Source organism: Bufo gargarizans, chromosome 5 (genome assembly GCF_014858855.1).
Source record: "Bufo gargarizans isolate SCDJY-AF-19 chromosome 5, ASM1485885v1, whole genome shotgun sequence".
Classification (NCBI taxonomy): Eukaryota; Metazoa; Chordata; class Amphibia; order Anura; family Bufonidae; genus Bufo; species Bufo gargarizans.
The window spans coordinates 343,533,788-343,553,594 of NC_058084.1; the positions used below are offsets into that span (position 1 = coordinate 343,533,788).

A 19,807-nucleotide genomic window follows, 5' to 3' on the forward strand; every position below is an offset into this window, starting at 1 on the left:
GCACTGTGAATGTTTACATGTTGTGTTCAATAAAAACATGGTAACATTTAATTATTTGTGTTTTATTAGTTTAAGCAGACTGTGATTGTCTATTGTTGTGACTTAGATGAAGATCAGATCACATTTTATGACCAATTTGTGCAGAAATCCATATCATTCCAAAGGGTCCACATACTTTTTCTTGCAACTGTATAAGGCCGTTCTTATCTCTGATCCTCACAAGACCTCCTTCTCTCCTCTCCTCTTATCGCCTCTTTCCACAATCGCCTTCAAGATTTCTCCCATGCATCCCCCATACTCTGGAACGCTCTACCCTAACATATCAGATGCTCACCTACAGTGGAATCCTTCAAAAGAAACCTGAAAACCCAACTCTTCAGACAAGTCTACAATCAGTGACCCTGCTGCTGCTATACCACCATGTACATGCACCCCCTATCATATATACAGCGCCATAGAATGAATGGCGCTTTAATAATGAAGATAATATGACCCCAAGACCAGAAAAAACTGTTGTACACCCCTGTTTTAGATGGCATGCATATTCTTGCAGAAGAAACATTCCTGCTCATATTGTCCGATTCAATATTATTGGCAGTACAAGGGTTCAGCGGTTTGGTGTGCCAGCAGTGGGATCCTGGGTTCAAATCCAACCAGGGACAACATCAGTATTGAATCTGAAATGTTCTTCCCGCATTTCCTCTTCTCGGTTCCCCTGTTTCCCCACAAACTCCAAAAGCACAATGGTTGGTTAAGTGGCAGCATTTTATAAAATTGGGCCTAATGTGTTCTGTCCACCCAGTCTCTCCTTATCAGTCCTAATCTCAGTCCTAATCTACCGACTCCGCCTACTAGGGAGGAGCAATTAACAGGCGTCGAAAAGCGATTGTTTACCTGGGACAATAGTGTCCCATGAGGGAATTGGACATGGGACACTGGCAGTAATGTTTAGCCGCCCTTATTGCGTCTCCTCTGCCATCAACAGAAAAATAACGTAATATAAATAGGATACTGGGAGAGGGGAGGCATGTGCCCTACTGGTATCAGAGAGTGAAAGTGCTCTAGAACACATGGAAACAACAGGGAATATGTAATTCTCGTAAGCATGTCCACAATTTGCAGAGACGTAGCAATAAGACCACTTTAAGGGATTATGCCATGAATCCCTTAAAAAAATCATACATAATCTAGGATGTAGTTACATAGCTCATTGCTCCATTTGTTCTGCTAGATTTATTTCAACCTGGCACTTAGGTGGCATGTCCTTTCTGCTGAAGCTAGTGGCAGTTGAAGGATAGAATTGAACAAGTGCTTCCGTCTCAGTGAGCAGGACAAAGAAATCCGAAAAATATCAAACAGCAGGTGGCGCTATACAGATAGATTTTATTGAATAACTCAGAAGCTATAATTAATTTTTTATTACATGCAATTCATGCAATTACAAAAGTATTCAGCTCCAGGTGCTGGTTTAAAAACTGTAGAATATTTTATGTGGGACAAGCCTTTTAAAAATATATCTATTTAAAGCAATTTTCCAGAGAGTATTAAAAAAAAAAAAAAGAGCCAGAAAAAGGTTGAAAATAATAGAAGCATTACTCACCTAAACCAGTCCCCAACTGCTGAGAATCTGACACTGCTCTGGTCACTACTCTGTCTACTTCCTGTCCTGGCTCAACATGCCAGAAATGCCAGTGATTGGCCTGATTAGCCAATCACGGAGGAGTGTTTGAGGCGGAGCTTGGAGTGGCCTGAACCAGCATTATAATGGCTGTGGCGAGGATCCGTTAAGGCAAGTAATGTTTCTTTTTTATTCTTAACATTTTCTTCCCACCTCCCTTTTTAAAAAAAATAAAATCTCTTGAAAAACTCATTTCCACGGAGTCCGAATTTTGCTATGACACATTAAATACATGAATGTGGTTTTCACTCTGTGACACACTGCTTATTTAAAGGATTCTACATGGATATCTTAAAGATGCATTTCTTCTGGAGGATAAATTAAGCCTCTTCACTGTGTTTTAAGCTAAAAATAAATCAGAATTAGTCAAACACAAACTGTGTCTCAACATTTCATAACTTAAGTGGCCTCTGCATTCCCAGATATTGTGTTCCAACAATTCATGACGGATATTTGAACTATGTCCAGCCATACGGACTTACTCACCAGTGATAAACGGCTGAAGTTCTGTACAGACGGGTGAACTCTGTTGCGTGACATGAAAGCTGCATGTTATTTTTCCCGGAAAGCTGTGCATCAAATCAAGAATGTTTTTCTGAAAGATATGAAAAGACAAATGCAGAAAATCATTACTTTTGGGAATGAGACCAGGGAGAAAAATTGTTTACTGCTATTTTCATTACCTTTACTAACTTTAAATGTAGGACTCATCTAAAATAGGTATGGCTACCTATAACTTATACGAGAACCACCACACACACTAATGGACACTCAGGAACCTACGTGAATGTATTAGAAGACTGCTCGATGACCTGTAGCCTTGTTACCCATTACTTGCATGCCATCCAAGCTAAGAAAGGTCTCAAAAGGAATATAGTTGATTAAGAAAAGCTGGAGGGGTGTGGGTCCAGTAAAGTTCAGAAATCAGCGAGAAACCTTCTGGTTCTACACCTTTGGCACACTCCATCAGCACAGTAGATATAGTATTATATTATTACAGTCCTGCCAGGATTAGGGAACTCTGGAGTGATTTGCTTAACCTCTTTTTCCTATGTATTCCGCATTGATTGTAGCTGAGATATGCCCCCATTGTCTGACAGGTGTGGGTCCCACCTCTGGGACCCATACCGGTCTCATAAACGGAGCTTTGAAAGTCACGTAGGGCACACCGCTCATGAGTGGCCGCCCTCCATTCATTTCTTTGGGGCCCCCAAAAATTAGCTGAGCACTGGCTATTTCCGTGGGCCCCACACAAATGAATGGGAGCATTCATTGCGCTCCCATTCATTGCTATGGGGCTAACGGAAATAGCCAAGCCAGTGCTCAGCTATGTTCAACGGTCCCATGGAAATGGACGGCGGCCGTGCCCCTACATGACTTTCAAGGCTCCGTTTATGAGATAGGTGCCCCCATTGTCTCAGATAGGAATACCCCTTTAAGGGATTAGAAAATCATGGCGGCTTTCTTCCAGAAACAGTGCAACATACAGTACAGACCAAAAGTTTGGACACACCTTCTCATTCAAAGAGTTTTCTTTATTTTCATGACTATGAAAATTGTAGATTCACACTGAAGGCATCACAACTATGAATTAACACATGTGGAATTATATACATAACAAAAAAGTGTGAAACAACTGAAAATGTGTCATATTCTAGGTTCTTCAAAGTAGCCACCTTTTTGCTTTGATTACTGCTTTGCACACTCTTGGCATTCTCTTGATGAGCTTCAAGAGGTAGTCACCTGAAATGGTCTTCCAACAGTCTTGAAAGAGTTCCCAGAGATGCTTAGCACTTGTTGGCCCTTTTGCCTTCACTCTGCGGTCCAGCTCACCCCAAACCATCTCGATTGGGTTCAGGTCCGGTGACTGTGGAGGCCAGGTCATCTGGCGCAGCACCCCATCACTCTCCTTCATGTTCAAATAGCCCTTACACAGCCTGGAGGTGTGTTTGGGGTCATTGTCCTGTTGAAAAATAAATGATGGTCCAACTAAACGCAAACCGAAAGGAATAGCATGCCGCTGCAAGATGCTGTGGTAGCCATGCTGGTTCAGTATGCCTTCAATTTTGAATAAATCCCCAACAGTGTCACCAGCAAAGCACCCCCACACCATCACACCTCCTCCTCCATGCTTCACGGTGGGAACCAGGCATGTAGAGTCCATCCGTTCACCTTTTCTGCGTCGCACAAAGACACGGTGGTTGGAACCAAAGATCTCAAATTTGGACTCATCAGACCAAAGCACAGATTTCCACTGGTCTAATGTCCATTCCTTGTGTTCTTTAGCCCAAACAAGTCTCTTCTGCTTGTTGCCTGTCCAGTGGTTTCCTAGCAGATATTCTACCATGAAGGCCTGATTCACACAGTCTCCTCTTATCAGTTGTTCTAGAGATGTGTCTGCTGCTAGAACTCTGTGTGGCATTGACCTGGTCTCTAATCGGAGCTGCTGTTAACCTGCGATTTCTGAGGCTGGTGACTCGGATGAACTTATCCTCCACAGCAGAGGTGACTCTTGGTCTTCCTTTCCTGGGGTGGTCCCCATGTGAGCCAGTTTTTTTGTAGCGCTTGATGGTTTTTGTGACTGCATTTGGGGACACTTTCAAAGTTTTCCCAATTTTTCGGACTGACTGACCTTCATTTCTTAAAGTAATGATGGCCACTCGTTTTTCTTTACTTAGCTGCTTTTTTCTTGCCATAATATAAATTCGAACAGTCTATTCAGTAGGACTATCAGCTGTGTATCCACCTGACTTCTCCACAATGCAACTGATGGTCCCAACCCCATTTATAAGGCAAGAAATTCCACTTATTAAACCTGACAGGGCACACCTGTGAAGTGAAAACCATTTCAGGTGACTACCTCTTGAAGCTCATCAAGAGAATGCCAAGAGTGTGCAAAGCAGTAATCAAAGCAAAAGGTGGCTACTTTGAAGAACCTAGAATATGACATTTTCAGTTGTTTCACACTTTGTTGTTATGTATATAATTCCACATGTGTTTATTCATAGTTTTGATGCCTTCAGTGTGAAATCTACAATTTTCATAGTCATGAAAATAAAGAAAACTCTTTGAATGAGAAGGTGTGTCCAAACTTTTGGTCTGTACTGTATGTCCGTGGGTTATTTCTTGTATTGGACCGAAATGCAGCACCGCACACAACCTATAAACAAGTGTGGCACTGCTTTTGGAAGAAAGCAGCCATGTTTTTTTTTGTTTTTTTTTGCACAACTCTTAATTCTGTATAATTGTTTATTGGTCATGTTTAATTATGTGATCCCAGTACTATGACCAATAGCGTCTCTTTTATTTAACTTTTTTTTATGAATGGATTGGGCTCAACTATATATTGGTTAGTGTTCAGCATCTGATCTTTCTATTATGCCCAATAGAGGGTGGCAGCGCAGGTGTGGCTTGCTCTCCACTCACATCGGGGCCCCGTTCTTGAGATAGGTCCCCAGAAATGAGACCTACACCTATCAGACATTGATACACACGATGGTAATACCTAGAGATGAGCAAAATTATGAAAAGTTCAATTCGGCTGCTTTGCCGAATTTTGTCAAGCAGGACGGCTGCGGCCGGCCAGTCGTGAGCAAACGGAGTAGGTAAGTATGATTTTTTGTTATTGTTTTTTTTACACTATTTCCAGTTAAATCGATTTGCTACTATGAAGCACGTGGAATTTCTGGTTCGTGGCAAATCAAATTTATCCTGAAATTTGGATCGAAGTCCATTTCATGGACTTTGATTCGCTTAACACTAGTAACACCCCTTTAAATGGCCATTGAGCAACATCCCTTGCCTAAAATAGTTATACAATTTTCTAATATACTACCGTATTTTTCGCCGTATAAGACGCACTTTTTCTTCCCCCAAAATGGGGGGAAAATGCCCCTGCGTCTTATACGGCGAATGCAGCCAGTTTTACATCGCTGGCAGCGATGTAAAGCGAGCGGGGACTCTGGGAGGGACTGGGAGGAGGAGCTGGGGCCGGCAATAGCGGCGGGGCGGTGCAGTCACTGTACTAAAGGCCCGCCCCGCCGCTCCGGTGTACTAATAAAATATGTCATATTCAATTAATGGTTATTAAATATGCCCCTTTATGCCTAAGAGTACCTTAAATCCTAAGCGCATCCGTACAATGCAGGCCGGGCGGGCGGCAGCGTAACTCCCTGATGTCACGTGCCTGCGCCGCCTACTTTATGAATGAAGCAGGCGGCGCAGGCAAGTGACGTCAGTGAGTGACGCGCCGCGCCGGCTGCCCGGCCTGCCGGCATTGTACTGAAGCGCTTAGGATTTAAGGTACTATTAGGAATAAAGATGCATATTTAATAACCATTAATTAAATCAGACATATTATATTAGTATACTGGAGCGGCGGGGGATCTGTGGATGGCACAGTTATGGGCTGGGAGGGTCTGTGGATGACACATGTATAACAGTGCCATCCACAGATCCCCCCCCTGTAACAGTGCCAGCCACAGATCCCCCCATAACAGTGTGTGTCATCCACAGTTCCCCCATAACAGTGTCCGTCATCCACAGTTGCCCCCATAACAGTGTCCGTCATCCACAGATCCCCCCATAACAGTGTCCGTCATCCACAGATCCCCCCATAACAGTGTCCGTCATCCACAGATCACCCCATAACAGTGTCCGTCATCCACAGATCCCCAGTAATAGTGCCATCCACAGACCACCTAGTTCCAAACCCACAGCACACCTTTTGGTTAAAAATATTTTTTTTCTTATTTTCCTCCCCAAAAACCTAGGTGCGTCTTATACGGCGAAAAATACGGTACTTGCATTATTTCTTTTTTTCCCTTTCATTACTGTATTTCCAGGGCATAAAATCAGTACTGGTGATGTGATGGACATACAGGTTCTGAATACAGTTATCAGAGCTTTATGCACTGGGGTTAAAGAGTTACAAGAGCTTCTTACTGAACCGATGTGTCATTTTGTGGGAAAAGATTCGGTATAACTTGTAATGTATTCATTTTAAGAGGGCTTGTCACATCTCCTGTTTTAGTTAATACTTGTATTCCCCAAGTAATTACAATTCTTTATGTTTATGGATAAAAGGTACAGATGGAAGTCACCAGTAGGGGGTGTGTCCCTTCACAGTCTGGCTTTGCCCAATCAGAGCTGCCAGTGAGAGTCTATACAGGGACACCCCCCCAACTGGACCACCCATTTGTAACTTTATCCATAAACATCTAGTAGGTATCAGAGAGGAACAGCACAAAGCCATAAGAATAGATGCTGCAGAATTGTTATTACATGGGCATCACGCAAGTAGTTACTAAAAAACGTGTCGGGGCAATGTTAGGTCCTGTTTAAATCTCTGCTGTTTCTGGGCTTTTGAGTCATGTAGTCGGTCTCATGAGTGGCAGACAGCTATCTCTGCATACACAGTGAAAGAGAGAAGGCTGTCAATCACTGATAGGACCGCCCACAGGACTCCTAAGCCCAGAATGAGCAGAGATCTAAATGAATGACTTACAAGTCATACTGAATCTTTTCCTATATAATATATCAATCTGCTCAGCTTATCCTGCTCTACAACATGCCGCCGGCAGATTGCTCTGCATTTTCCTTATCCCAGATTACCTTTAAAATTAGTTTCGTCACCATGGTGACTCCCCAACACTTTAAAACTAAAAGTTAAAGAAACGCCAGCCAATGGACAGTGTCTTTAAGAAAGTCTGTACACAAACACGAGAACAAGAGAAGGAAAAACAAGCCTTCAGAGCGCAGGAGCACAGCTGGAATGTGGGAAAAGGTTGTGTATTGAAAAATCTGTAATTATCTTCTATTTGCACAACCTCCTCATATTCTGCTGTAGCGTGCGGACTCGTGTACGTTTTTACTACAGACTAGCTGTGTCAAATGTAATGTGGCCTGCAAAAAATGGCTAAATGTACACACACTGCACTCGATTTACCTCACCGGGTACCATGTGGAAAGGGAACAATTGCATTTCGAAAGCATTTATGCCGTTGATTTCCTCTCGCGTGCAGCTGTGAAGGTGGCAGAGGCGAAACCATTTCCACTCAAATTGAATGTAGGCACAAATGAGCTGCAGAAAACTGTTTGTAGGCTTTTGTTCACACCATTTATTCCAGGCATAGCTTCTCCCTATCCCACTGGGCAGTACTTCCACTCACAATAAAGCAGGCAGCCAGGCTGAGCTTTAGTCGATAATGAACCCTGGCAGGCCATTGTTTACCGCCTCTAATGCAGCCTTCTAAATAGGAGGAATAAATGGCTGACTAGGAAATGTTGTTTCATGTCATTTCACATTCTGATTCAGAGTTATTTGTTAATGTCTTCAACGTCACAAATCAGAACTACGGGCAAAAATTGTGGCCCCTCCAAGAACGTTCGGTAACAAAGCTAATCAAAGAACGTGGGGTGGTTTAGTAGAAACGCAACATCCAAGTGAGGGAATATTAAGAAAAGAAAGATTGTTTGCAATCCACATCTGCGTTAACAGCTCTCCGGCAGGCTGTTCTCTGGCATTCGCTGGATACGGCATTGCCAGATGCTACCGCAATGCCCGGCGACCACCATTGACCATCATACCAGGATATGGCGGAAACCTAGTCGCTACTCGGCAAATGTCGGGATTTGGCTAGACAAAACCTGTTGCGTGCAGCCTGCTGGAGCTAATGACTATTGTAAATACTTGTAGTAACCTTGTGGCACTCCGCTTAGAGTAGGGTTCCCACCCAGTTAGTAATAAAATAGAAAAGAACTCCAGCACTTGTGTAGAATAGGCAGGATTTATTGGATAGGCGGCTGTACAAAACGTGACGTTTCGGCCGACAAGGATGAGCACATGACCTTAAAGGGAACCTGTCATCAATTTTATGCCGACCTTACTGAGGGCAGTATAAAATAGTGACAGAAATGCTGATTTCAAAAATAAGTGGTTGCCAAGAACCAGCATCATGACCATTGCAGCCGAGGCCTTGAAAAGAGTCAGATCTACCTGAGAAGAGTCCTGGTTATTCATGAATTCCTGCTCTCCTGCCCACCTGCTGATGATTGACAGTCTTCTACCTAGTTTTCTCCCTTTCTGTCTAGGAGAGAACTGCCAATCATCAGCAGATGGGCGAGAGAGCAGGAGATTATGTATAACCAGGACTCTTCTCAGGTAGATCTGACTCTTTTCAAGGCCTGGGCTGTAATGATTATGATGCTGGTTCTCAGAAACCACTTACTTATAGCTGATGAGTGACACACCGCTGACCTCAGCATTTCTGTCACTACTTTATACTGCCCTCAGCACGGTCAGCATAAGGTTGAAGACAGGTTCCCATTAAGTGTTGTTGCATGCATTATACCATGGCGCATACCTCCCTACTTTTTAGCTGCATCTTCAAGCAGCACCAGTTTGATAAAGACCTTGTCGGCTGAAATATTGCGATTTGTACAGCCGCCTATGGAAAAAATACCACCTTTACTACACAAATTACATTTTGTACTGGAATTCTTTTCTATTTTATGACTCTCCTCGATGGTGGGGGGCTCTCTATTCCTAGTATACGAATCAAAATAGAACTGAATCAAAAATGGAACTCAATAAAAGATCTCAAATAAACCAAAAAGAAAATAAATATGGCCAGATAGTAACATGGGAGACAAACAGACACATAAAGAACACCTTCAGGAGCATAAGACTAAACAATGAATAAACGACAGACAACACAACAATAACACAAAAAGGAAAAAAAAAAAAACGCATATACATGGGAAGACGCACAAAAAAAGCACAGAAAAAACGCATGTGCGGTTTCCAAGCAAAACTAGACACAATCATAAAACCAAGATAGTCACCATTTCCCTCTATGAAGAAAAAGGACAACTACTAACCTTAGAGGTTTTTTTAATTCCCAATTTTAATTATTAACATTCAAATTCAGTATTTTTACACACACACACACACACACATACATTATATATATGTTATTCTTTTACTCAATTATTACTAGTTCTTTTTTCAATCCACACACAAAGATACCATCTAAGATCAAATATATATATCCAGATGTAAAGTTATGCAATCAACAGACATCGAAACCTTTTTTAAGCAAACTGAAACATAAGACTAAACAACAAAGACAATACAGCAGTAATGGAAGAAAAAACGCATATATACAGAAAAAAAACACGTGGAAAACGCACATGCGTTTTTTTATAAAAATAGACATAATTATATGACTAAGATCGTTGCCACTATCTTCCACGTAGAAATTCATCAACATTACCTTGTATGAAGACTAATTTAGTTTATTCTGTATATGTCTACTATATTGTACACCCCAATATATATATATATATATATATATATATATAGAGAAAGGCTCAGTTGGAGCCGAAACGTCGCTTTGCCATAGATGGGTGAATAAACACAGATTTTCTTCACGAATTGTTTGGAGTGCAGTCCAATTTTTGTATATATATATTATTTTTTTACTTTTTTTTTTTTTTGACTACTCAGACATAATTTTCAATACTATCACAATTCCCAAAAAATCGATATTCAATTCCAACCAGCAAGAATATATGCCCTTGTCTACATATATGCACATAGACATAGGTGCCAAGATAACACGAGCACAACACAGAAATGTCCAAACAAAAAAACAATAGGAGTAACAAATCCTAAGCGAACAAACTCCGGACCGGGTTTTTGGTGGGCCTATTAATTAAGTGGGTATAAAAGAGGGCAGTCCATAAGGTTCAAACAAGGCCACTGAGGAAGAGGTTGGAGTACCTCAAAACGCGTCTGGCATCACCTGGCATTACCTGACACTACAGAGACTACCTACCAATACCCACAACATCACTGAAGGATTTTTTGTCATTATAAACAAAAAGATATAAAAGGAAAAACTTAAAAAGCAGCGCAAGACACAAGCGTCAGCCGACCGGAATATACAACACCACGTGACTGATCACGTGAGATGCCGACTCGGCCACACGAGGAGAAACAGTCCGCCAGGATTCATCTCCACAGACTACGCAGCGGTAGGAACCAGCCAACAGGGTGAGTACCGTCTAACTGCAGGGTGGGACGCCACCAGCAGTAGCGGAAACCTCATCACCAAAAGCTCACCATGCCGCATACTATTTATTCTGACTAACCAACTCTGCTGATGTAAATTATTTGCACAAAGATTACAGTATAAACTGTCCATAACCTACATTGGACGAGCACAAGATCATACATCCTTTTTATCTCCTCTGGATATGAACTTGTTTTTACTCATCTTTGGTTTTACTCCATCTGTTGTTTATTTCATCCCCTTCTTACAATAGCCTTTTATAGTATCTCCACAATTTTTGTTTTCATATATTGGAAGAACTTGGACATAATTCACCAGTTGGACTGTCGAAAGACATTCATATTCAAAACCCAATTTTTTTACACCATTTTTTTAGACGTGATCTCGATATTTTAAATCGCAGTTTAATAAAATACCTAATTATACCTTTATAATAAATATATTTTATGTAGCAACCAGATAAGAGTGCCTGCCTATTTATTATTTACACTATTGTAAAACTAGCCTTACTTTGCACAATGCTCATTTCACTGACCTGTCTATACGAGTCCCTGTGATATAGTCCATAAACCCTCAATAATCCTGTGGCCATATTGAAGAAATCCAGCTATTCAGAGCTCAGAATAGTTGCACGGTACAAATACCGAGCCCTGCAAGAGTATTCAGCCCTCTATAAAGGCAAGAGATTGGTCTGGATTTTAAATGACAGTGAATACAGATGAAAATTACTTCCAAATAACTTGTGAACTGCAATTTTGTTCTTCTACCAACCTGGAGCAAGTATACTAGGAAGAATGGGTGAAAATCACTCACAAGGTGTGTGCAAAACAGGTTATAGTTTACCGCAACGGACCCGGAGAGCACAGAGATAGCAGAGGCACGCTGGACCTGGCGGCCAAGGGCCCAAAGGCCCTCTGCCAGAAATTATGCCAACATAATAAATTCTCCCCCATACAAAGAGGGGGAAAAAAAAAGAAGAAGATCAGGGTGGAATTCACACCATTTCTAAATCTGCAGCATGCTCATCATGGTGCACATTTTCACTAGTTGCAACACAAAGGATGTAATCAACAAAATCCACATGGAACACAAAAAATATATTATGTCTGAAATCACCCCAAGAGTAGGCCACTTAGGCCCCTTTCACACGGGCGAGTATTCCGCGCGGATGCGATGCGCGAGTTGAACGCATTGCACCTGCACTGAATACCGACCCATTCATTTCTATGGGGCTGTTCACATGAGCGGTGATTTTCACGCATTTTCACGCTACACGAACAAGTGGACTAAGGCGAGTTAAATAATTTTTATTTTATTTTTTTAACCCCTCCAGCGCTATTTGACTATGCATTCTGTATTCAGAATGCTATTATTTTCCCTTATAACCATGTTATAAGGGAAAATAATACAATCTACAGAACACCTAACCCAAGCCCGAACGTCTGTTTAGAAGTTCGGGTTTGGGTACCAAACATGCAGTTTTTTTTCACGCGAGTGCTAAACGCATTACAATGTTTTGTACTCGCGCAGAAAAATCGCGGGTGTTCCCGTAACGCACCCGCACATTTTCCCGCGACGCCCGTGTGAAAGGGGCCTTAAAAGGTAAGTTTTGTTGTTACATAAGTACTGGCGAGCCAGCTAATTCTTTAGGCCCCTTTCACACGAGCATGACAGATTAGATCCAGATGCGTTCAGGGTGCGTTCAGTGAAACTTGCACTATTTTGCAAGCAAGTTCAGTCAGTTTTGTCTGCGATTGCGTTCAGTTTTTTCGGCGCGGGTGCAATGTGTTTTGATGCGTTTTTCACGCGGGCGATAAAAAACTGAAAGGTTTACAAACAACATCTCTTAGCAACCATCAGTGAAAAACGCATCACACCCGAACTTGTGTGCGGATGCAATGCGTTTTTCACTGAAGCCCCATTCACTTCTATGGGGGCCAGGGCTGCGTGAAAAACGCAGAATATAGAACATGCTACGATTTTCACGCAACGCAGAACTGACACGTGAAAAACAACGCTCATGTACACAGACCCATTCAAAAGAATGGGTCAGGATTCAGTGTGGGTGCAATTCATTCACATCACGCATTGCACCCGCGCGGAATACTCGCCAGTGTGAAAGGGGCCTTACACGTTTTACATTGGCGAGCCAGCCAGGAGAAAATGAATATTATTTATTAATACTGGACAGGAATATTATTTGTACATATTGTACCTTTTTACAGCCACACATGGCGAATCTGAAGCAGAAAATCTGCAGAAGTATCAGGCTGATATCTACTACTGCAAAAACTGCCAGAAATGGGCTGATTTTTTTCAGCAGTGTTGCTGCCAGAAATGCAGAGGGTTTCATGCTGCTTTCACCCTCTGCTGGCAAAGGTTTAAAAATGCAGGAAAACCCCTTAGCATAACTTAACAAGCTGCTGATTGAAAACCCACTGCACAACTCAGTTTATGTAAGTACATAAGAATGCAAGAAACTTTGTAATATATCTCATCATAGAAAAATGTCTATTTCTTACTTAACAGCTATAACTCCCGTGCCCCCAAAATAGCACACTCTGCGGCAGAGAGACAGTCGGTCAGCTCCCTCCTTCACTCACCATAGACTTTGTGACCATTTAGCGCTACAAGACCCGGATATTTGACTGCGCTACACAGCGTCTTTGGCTGCGACGAGAGTTGTGCGACAAAAGATCACAGTGCATCACTGACTGTATTGCAAGTACAATAAGTGAATAGGGTTGTGTTGCAACCGACAGGTTGCTGTGACCCTCTCAAAATGTCTGCTGGATTATTTGTGACTGTAGGGTCGCAGTAACTTGCAGGTCCCAAAGCCACCCCATTCATTTACATTGCTTGTGATACAGCCAGTGCTACACAGCAATACTTTGGGTTGGGTGTCGCTGTGTAGCCCCCGCCTTACACTTCGTATTTCAGGTACTGGATTATATTATATACTGTGTGTCCATATACACATTGCAGATACTGCAGTCTAAAACTGCTATTTCCTCATGCAGTCAGATTTTCTAACAGATGGAGGGCCCAGATAGCCAGCACCAGGAACATTGTTGTCTTTCTTGTGCCTTGGCTTTGTACTGCACATCACAGAGGTATATTTATTCATGCATTGTGCCGAGATCTAAATAACGGCTGCCCATGTTGGATTTCTGTTGCTTAGCATTGGCATTAGCATTAATGAAAAACAAAGAGGGAGACATTCATTATTATTCTGTGATCTGTAAGGCTATATATCATAGTGTGCCAATTGTTATTTTTATTTAAATGCGGAGAAGAGCAGATTTAGGGTACATCCATATGTATTTGGCGGTAATCTGCATCAAATTCTACAGGTTTTGGTGGGGATTTCGATGCCTAAATGCTGTGGATTTGCCACCGATTTTATCCTTGTATTGCAAAAGGTGGATTCTGTAATGGGAATCCGGAGGATAAACGGACACGCTGTGGATTTGAAATCCACATCGCATGTCATGTGTGGACTTCATAGCAGATATTTTCCGCAGCATGTAGATGCGATATTTAGTAGTCCCAACCAGTCTGCTTTTGCTGTAAAGGCTACAAATTTTCAGCATACAATTCTGCTGCAGAAAATCAGCAGTTTTACACCACGTGTGGCCGTACCCATAATATACGATTTCCTATGTTCAGGACGCTTACAAAACATGCAGGATTAGGCCTCATGCACACAAATGTAGGCTGTCAGTGCCAATATTGCGGACTGCAAATGGCCAGTCTGCGATATAGGGGCACTGGCTGTGTGCCCTCCGTATCACGGATGCGGACAGATTGGCTTGAATGGGTCCGTGATCCGCACTACAAAAAAATAAAATAAAAATAGGATATGTTCTACTTTATAAATGCTGATTGCATATATAACAGTTAATGATATCATGATATAAAATGGTTCATTAAGTCCCATCTTTTTAAAAAAGGGAATCGCCACCTATATGCGGCTCTCTGAGGGCGACAAACCTGCTGATTGCAGCCTTCTGTTAGCATTTAAAGTGGTTGTGTCACAGCACCTGGATCTGAATACTTTTGTAATTGCATGTGATTAAAGATTTAGTATAGCCAGTGAGCTATTCAATAAAATGTATCTGTATAGCGCCACCTGCTGTTTGTTCTTTTCCTTATTTTTTGTCCGTCTCACTGAGCTGGTCGCACATGCTCAGTTTAAATCTTCAACTGCCACCAGCCATATGTTCTGTTAGAAGCTGTGGCAGTTACAGCGAGAGAGCTGCAGCAGAAAGGGCACGTCCCCTCTAATCTAGCAGAGCAATTGGAGCTTTGAATGTGAGGATCTCTGGAGCCTTGTGATGTACAGGGCTGGTTCTAGCTTTGTTAGAAAGGTATTGTTATGTTTTCATTTTTTACATCAATCACGGCATAACCCCTTTAAGTGGTTGCAGCGCTGTAGTTCTCCCAATGTTATGCACAAACAATGAGTTCTTGGTATTCATCAGTTGTGGGCTAACTCTATCCAGCTGCTGATTGACAGCTTGCTCCCTATTAATCAGGGTTAAGGACCTAATACACAGTAAGATTGTCTACAAATTAATTGGCTTATATAATCAAGCAGCCGACAAGCAGAAGAACAAGAAAAGGCTTGTCCATCGGCTGATGGGCATTTTTCACTAGGATGAACGATGCCCAATTTTAGGTGCTGCATGAAAGATACGATCTCCTGAAGAACAGACATTTCTCATTCAGAGGGTGATCAGCGGTGCCTTTACAAAAGACACTTATCGGAGAAAAATGTCTGCGCAATCTGCAGCCTGTGTAAATGAGCTCTTACACAGATAATGGTGTGAGATCATAAGATGGTCGAATGGAGTGATGGCGTGGCATGGCACCACTGAGAAATGCAGTACTGTACATGTGCTAAAAACTGAAGATGGGGCTGAGAATGAGATTGATAAGGTCTGGGTAGTCACACGTGTGAGCAATTACAATGGGGAAGATACGAGGGAGGGAACTTGTAGCCATCTGCCTGAATAAGTCTGCAGGACATTGAACTTGGTCAAACTCAGCTGCCATTCCTGCATATAACAATAAAAACTGACTAATTTATCACAGCAAACAACTACAGGCAATCTTAATGGATGAGAAAGGTATGAGACATCTGGCACTGGCGGGCTTGCACTGCCTCGGCGGCTCCTTCGACTCTCCTTTGCTATACACACGGCCCCGGTTTCCAGCTGGGTAATGTCCGGTGAGGTGTCATCGTTTCTCATCCGTTACTATTTAAAACATTTTACACTTCTTGGTAGGACAAAATAGAAGCTGAATAAAGCACTGTCCCGGTTTACTTTCCAGGTCTCCACTGAGGGCAGCGATTGGCACAGGGGACACATTATCGTGCTGCGAGGCACCAGAAAGAACAGAGAGCTGCGGGGGGGTCGAGAAAGTAACTTTTTTTTTTTTTTTTAAAGCCTTTTAGTGGCTGGGACTCCTTTTAACCAAAACAGAAGCAACAAGGCATTTTCATACTGAAATTCTTATTGATGGGACATACTACTACCACCAAATGACATAAAAGCCCTACTTTACAAAATTGGGTCCAAATGATCAGTTCATTTTTCTTTGGTATAAAAGTACATCTTCTAACAAATAAAGTGAACTTACTTTAAAAAAAAAAAAAAAAAAAAAAAAAAAGCTATAGCTGGCACAAACCATGTCAATACTAGATTACTAGGGTCTTGGGCATGTGTTAAAGGGGTACTAGAACATGACAATCTCTTTCTAACAAAGCTAGAACCAGACCTGTACCTCACATGGATCCAGAGATCTTCCCATTCACTGCCCAATTGCTTTTCTAGATAGTTTTTCATGCTGACAGCTCAGGGGTGTGCCCTTTCTGCTGCAGCTCTCTCCCTGTAACTGACACAGCTTCTAACAGAACATATGGCTGGTAGCAGTTGAAGATTTAGGGCTCAGGCACACGGCCATTGACTGGCCCCCAAACAGCAGGTCCACAATACACGGGCACCGGCCATGTGCAACCCACATCACGGATGTGGACACATTCACTTGAATGGGTCTGCAATCCAGAAGGTTGGTGCGAAATGGAGGCACTCCGTGGTGCCTGAGCCCTTAGACTGAGCGTTTGCAACCACCTAAGTGAGGTGTCCAAGAAGTAAGGAAAAGAACAAACAGCAGGTGGCGCTATACAGATACATTTGATTGAATAGCTTAGGGTACTTTCACACTTGAGTTTCTTTTCCGGCAAAGAGTTCCGTCCTAGGGGCTCTATACCGGAAAAGAACTGATCAGTTTTATCCCCATGCATTCTGAATGGAGAGCAATCCGTTCACGCTACGGGTTTATCTCCGGCCAAAAAAACTAAAGACTTGCCTGAATGCCAAATCCGGCATTTTTTTTCTCCATAGGAATGTATTAGCGCCAGATCAAAATACCGGAATGCCGGATCCATCCTTCCGGTCTGCGCATGCGCAGACTGAAAAAAGGGTGAAAATAATAAATGCCGGATCCGTTTTTCCGGATGACACCGGAAAGACGGATCCGGCATTTCAATGCATTTGAAAGACAGTGATCAGTCTTACTGCTTGCCGGATCACTCTGCCGCAAGTGTGAAAGTAGCCTTAGTGGCATGGTGCCAAAGTAAAAACAAAAGAAAAAAAAAAAAAAAAAAAAAAACACTCCAGTGACTAGCCTCTATCTCCATCGCTTTTGGTCCCTGCTGGACAGGAAGTATTACATGCCATCTACATGGATAATCAATGGTCTCAGTGCTGACCTGTGCAGGAATGGAACATCCAATCTGTCGTTCATCTGATCTCACTGCCCGATTGTCCCATCCCCTTAGAAAAAACGGCGTAGCCATCTGAGTATTGAAAGCAGCGCTGGTCATGTACACATTTAGGGGCACATTTATTAAGACGGGCGTTTTAGACACCGACCCTGCGCTGGCAGTGGATTGCGCCAGTGGCGCTGGCCTCTACATAACTTCGACGGATCCACCACCGCTTCCCAATGTAAGACAGCTTCTAATCTGTCTTATGTTTAGACCATTTACTACAGGGAAAAGTCGCATATTGCGGTGCAAATGACCTTTGCCCTGCAATCTGCGCCAGAAATAGGCCTAACATAGGCCTATTTCTGTTTAATAAATGACCCCCTTTAGTGCTCATTTCTTAAGAAACAATAACGTTCCTTTCCCAGCCGAGAGAACACGTGACCGTCAGACGGGACGTTAAACGCAGCACTCTTTCGGTCATTTCACCCTCAGACGGAACGGAGGTCAGAGGTAAAATTGAAAACAGAGTCTCAAGAGCAATTTTATCTATGATGCCAACACAAACACCACTGTACCTTTTTAAAGGGGTATTCCAGTTGGTTGACGTTATCCCCTATCCACAGCCTCCCTGAAATGAATGGAGTGGGCAGTCGCACATAAGTTCCGGAAATAATGTAATCGGCTATCTCCAGGGTGGTTGCAGGGGGTATGGGGCCCCCAGTTCTCGTGATCAGTGGGGGTCCCAGCAGTAGGACGCCCACCGATCTGTTATACCCTATCCTGTGGATAGGGGATAATGCCAAGCAACCGTAATACCCCTTTAGCGGTAAAGTGTAACTTTCTGGTTGCTAACAGTCTGTATAATGATGAACATCTATAAGAAAACAAAAAATGAATGTCTTTTTTTTATTTGTAATTTTGAAGCTGGAGTACATGGCTTGTGGCTTCTGGAGATTAACACTTCAAATCTTGGAGGGGTATTCCTATCTTGGCCGAGATGGAAAATACCCACAGTAGCACCAGCCGCTCTGGTGTCTCCATTAGCCCGGCCACACCTGACCAGTGCTTATTACCATGTCTGCCAGGAAAACCAAGATGGGAATAACCCTTTAGGAAAAGGTTTACAGTGTCAGACATTTGTAGATCTAAAATATAATAGAAAAACTTTACACCGTAAATGACTAATTTCTAATAGTATAATACAGCCATTCATTTGGAATGCTTTCCTTCCACATTAGCATCATGGAGTCTCTTTACCACCAAACACTAAGACAGTGTGAGAGATTCAGTGCATAACTGATCCCTAACAGTCACCCTACCCGGGATCTGCGGAGATTTCCTTAATTTTGATGGCAGATGCATGCTGCACTACTCATCCTGTGAAAAGTGACGGAAATCCTGACAGAACCCCCTAAGGAGGCTCTAACTTTTTATTAGTGCAGTGACAGCTGTAAAACAAAATTACCCTCTAAACAAAAGTAATCCCCTCTTTTCCCTACTGCAGATACACATCACTGCTCACTTAAGTACTCCTGCTTCTGCACTCGAGAAGATGACTCTCGGAGGAAGATGTCAGACATGCTCTACCATGGCATTCATATACTGTAGCAGCTCTACTTTTCTTTAGCGGCAAAAGATCCCAGTGCAAAAAAGCACCCTAATGACCAGTCTAGAAAATGTCTTCTGCTCCCTTTGAAAACACTACTGAGGCTCTACCAGCTGTCTCTGCCGTCATGTCCTCTCAAAATAAATCATTTAAAAACGTTGTAATCCTCCCTTCATCTGAACAGGATATCTCCATCTCTGTGTGTAACACAACCATCCTCCCTAGACATCAGCCTTAGGCTACATGCACACGACCGTATGTGTTTTGCGGTCCGCAAATTGTGGATCCGCAAAAAAAAAACTGATGTTCCGTATGGCATTCGTTTTTTTTTGCGGATCCGTTTTTTCTGCAGATCCATTGTAATAATGCCTATCCTTGTCCGCAAACTAGAAAAAAATAGGACATGCACTATTTTTTTTGCGGCGCAACGGAACGGACATACTGATGCGGACAGCACCAGTGTGCTGTCCGCGTTTTTTGCGGACCCATTGAAATTAATGGGTCACTATCCTATCCGAAAAAAAAAAAACGGAACGGACACGGAAACAAAATACGGTTGTGTGCATGAGGCCTTAGAGTTACACTTAACTCAGATCTCTCCTTTCTTGCTCACCTTCAAACAATTGCCATATCCTGCCCCGACATCTAAAAAGCATTTCTCGTATTCG

General features: G+C 42.6%; 1 protein-coding gene across 2 annotated transcripts in view; it reads right to left on the reverse strand.

Moving 5' to 3' along the window:
- The window catches only part of OXNAD1 (oxidoreductase NAD binding domain containing 1), a 90,655-nt gene that overhangs the window by 13,338 nt on the left and 57,510 nt on the right, over positions 1-19,807 (reverse strand). For both annotated transcript variants that reach the window (XM_044294481.1, XM_044294480.1), the window contains exon 8: positions 2,165-2,273. In XM_044294481.1, coding sequence (XP_044150416.1) covers positions 2,165-2,273 — 109 coding nt within the window. The remainder of the gene's footprint in view (positions 1-2,164; positions 2,274-19,807) is intronic.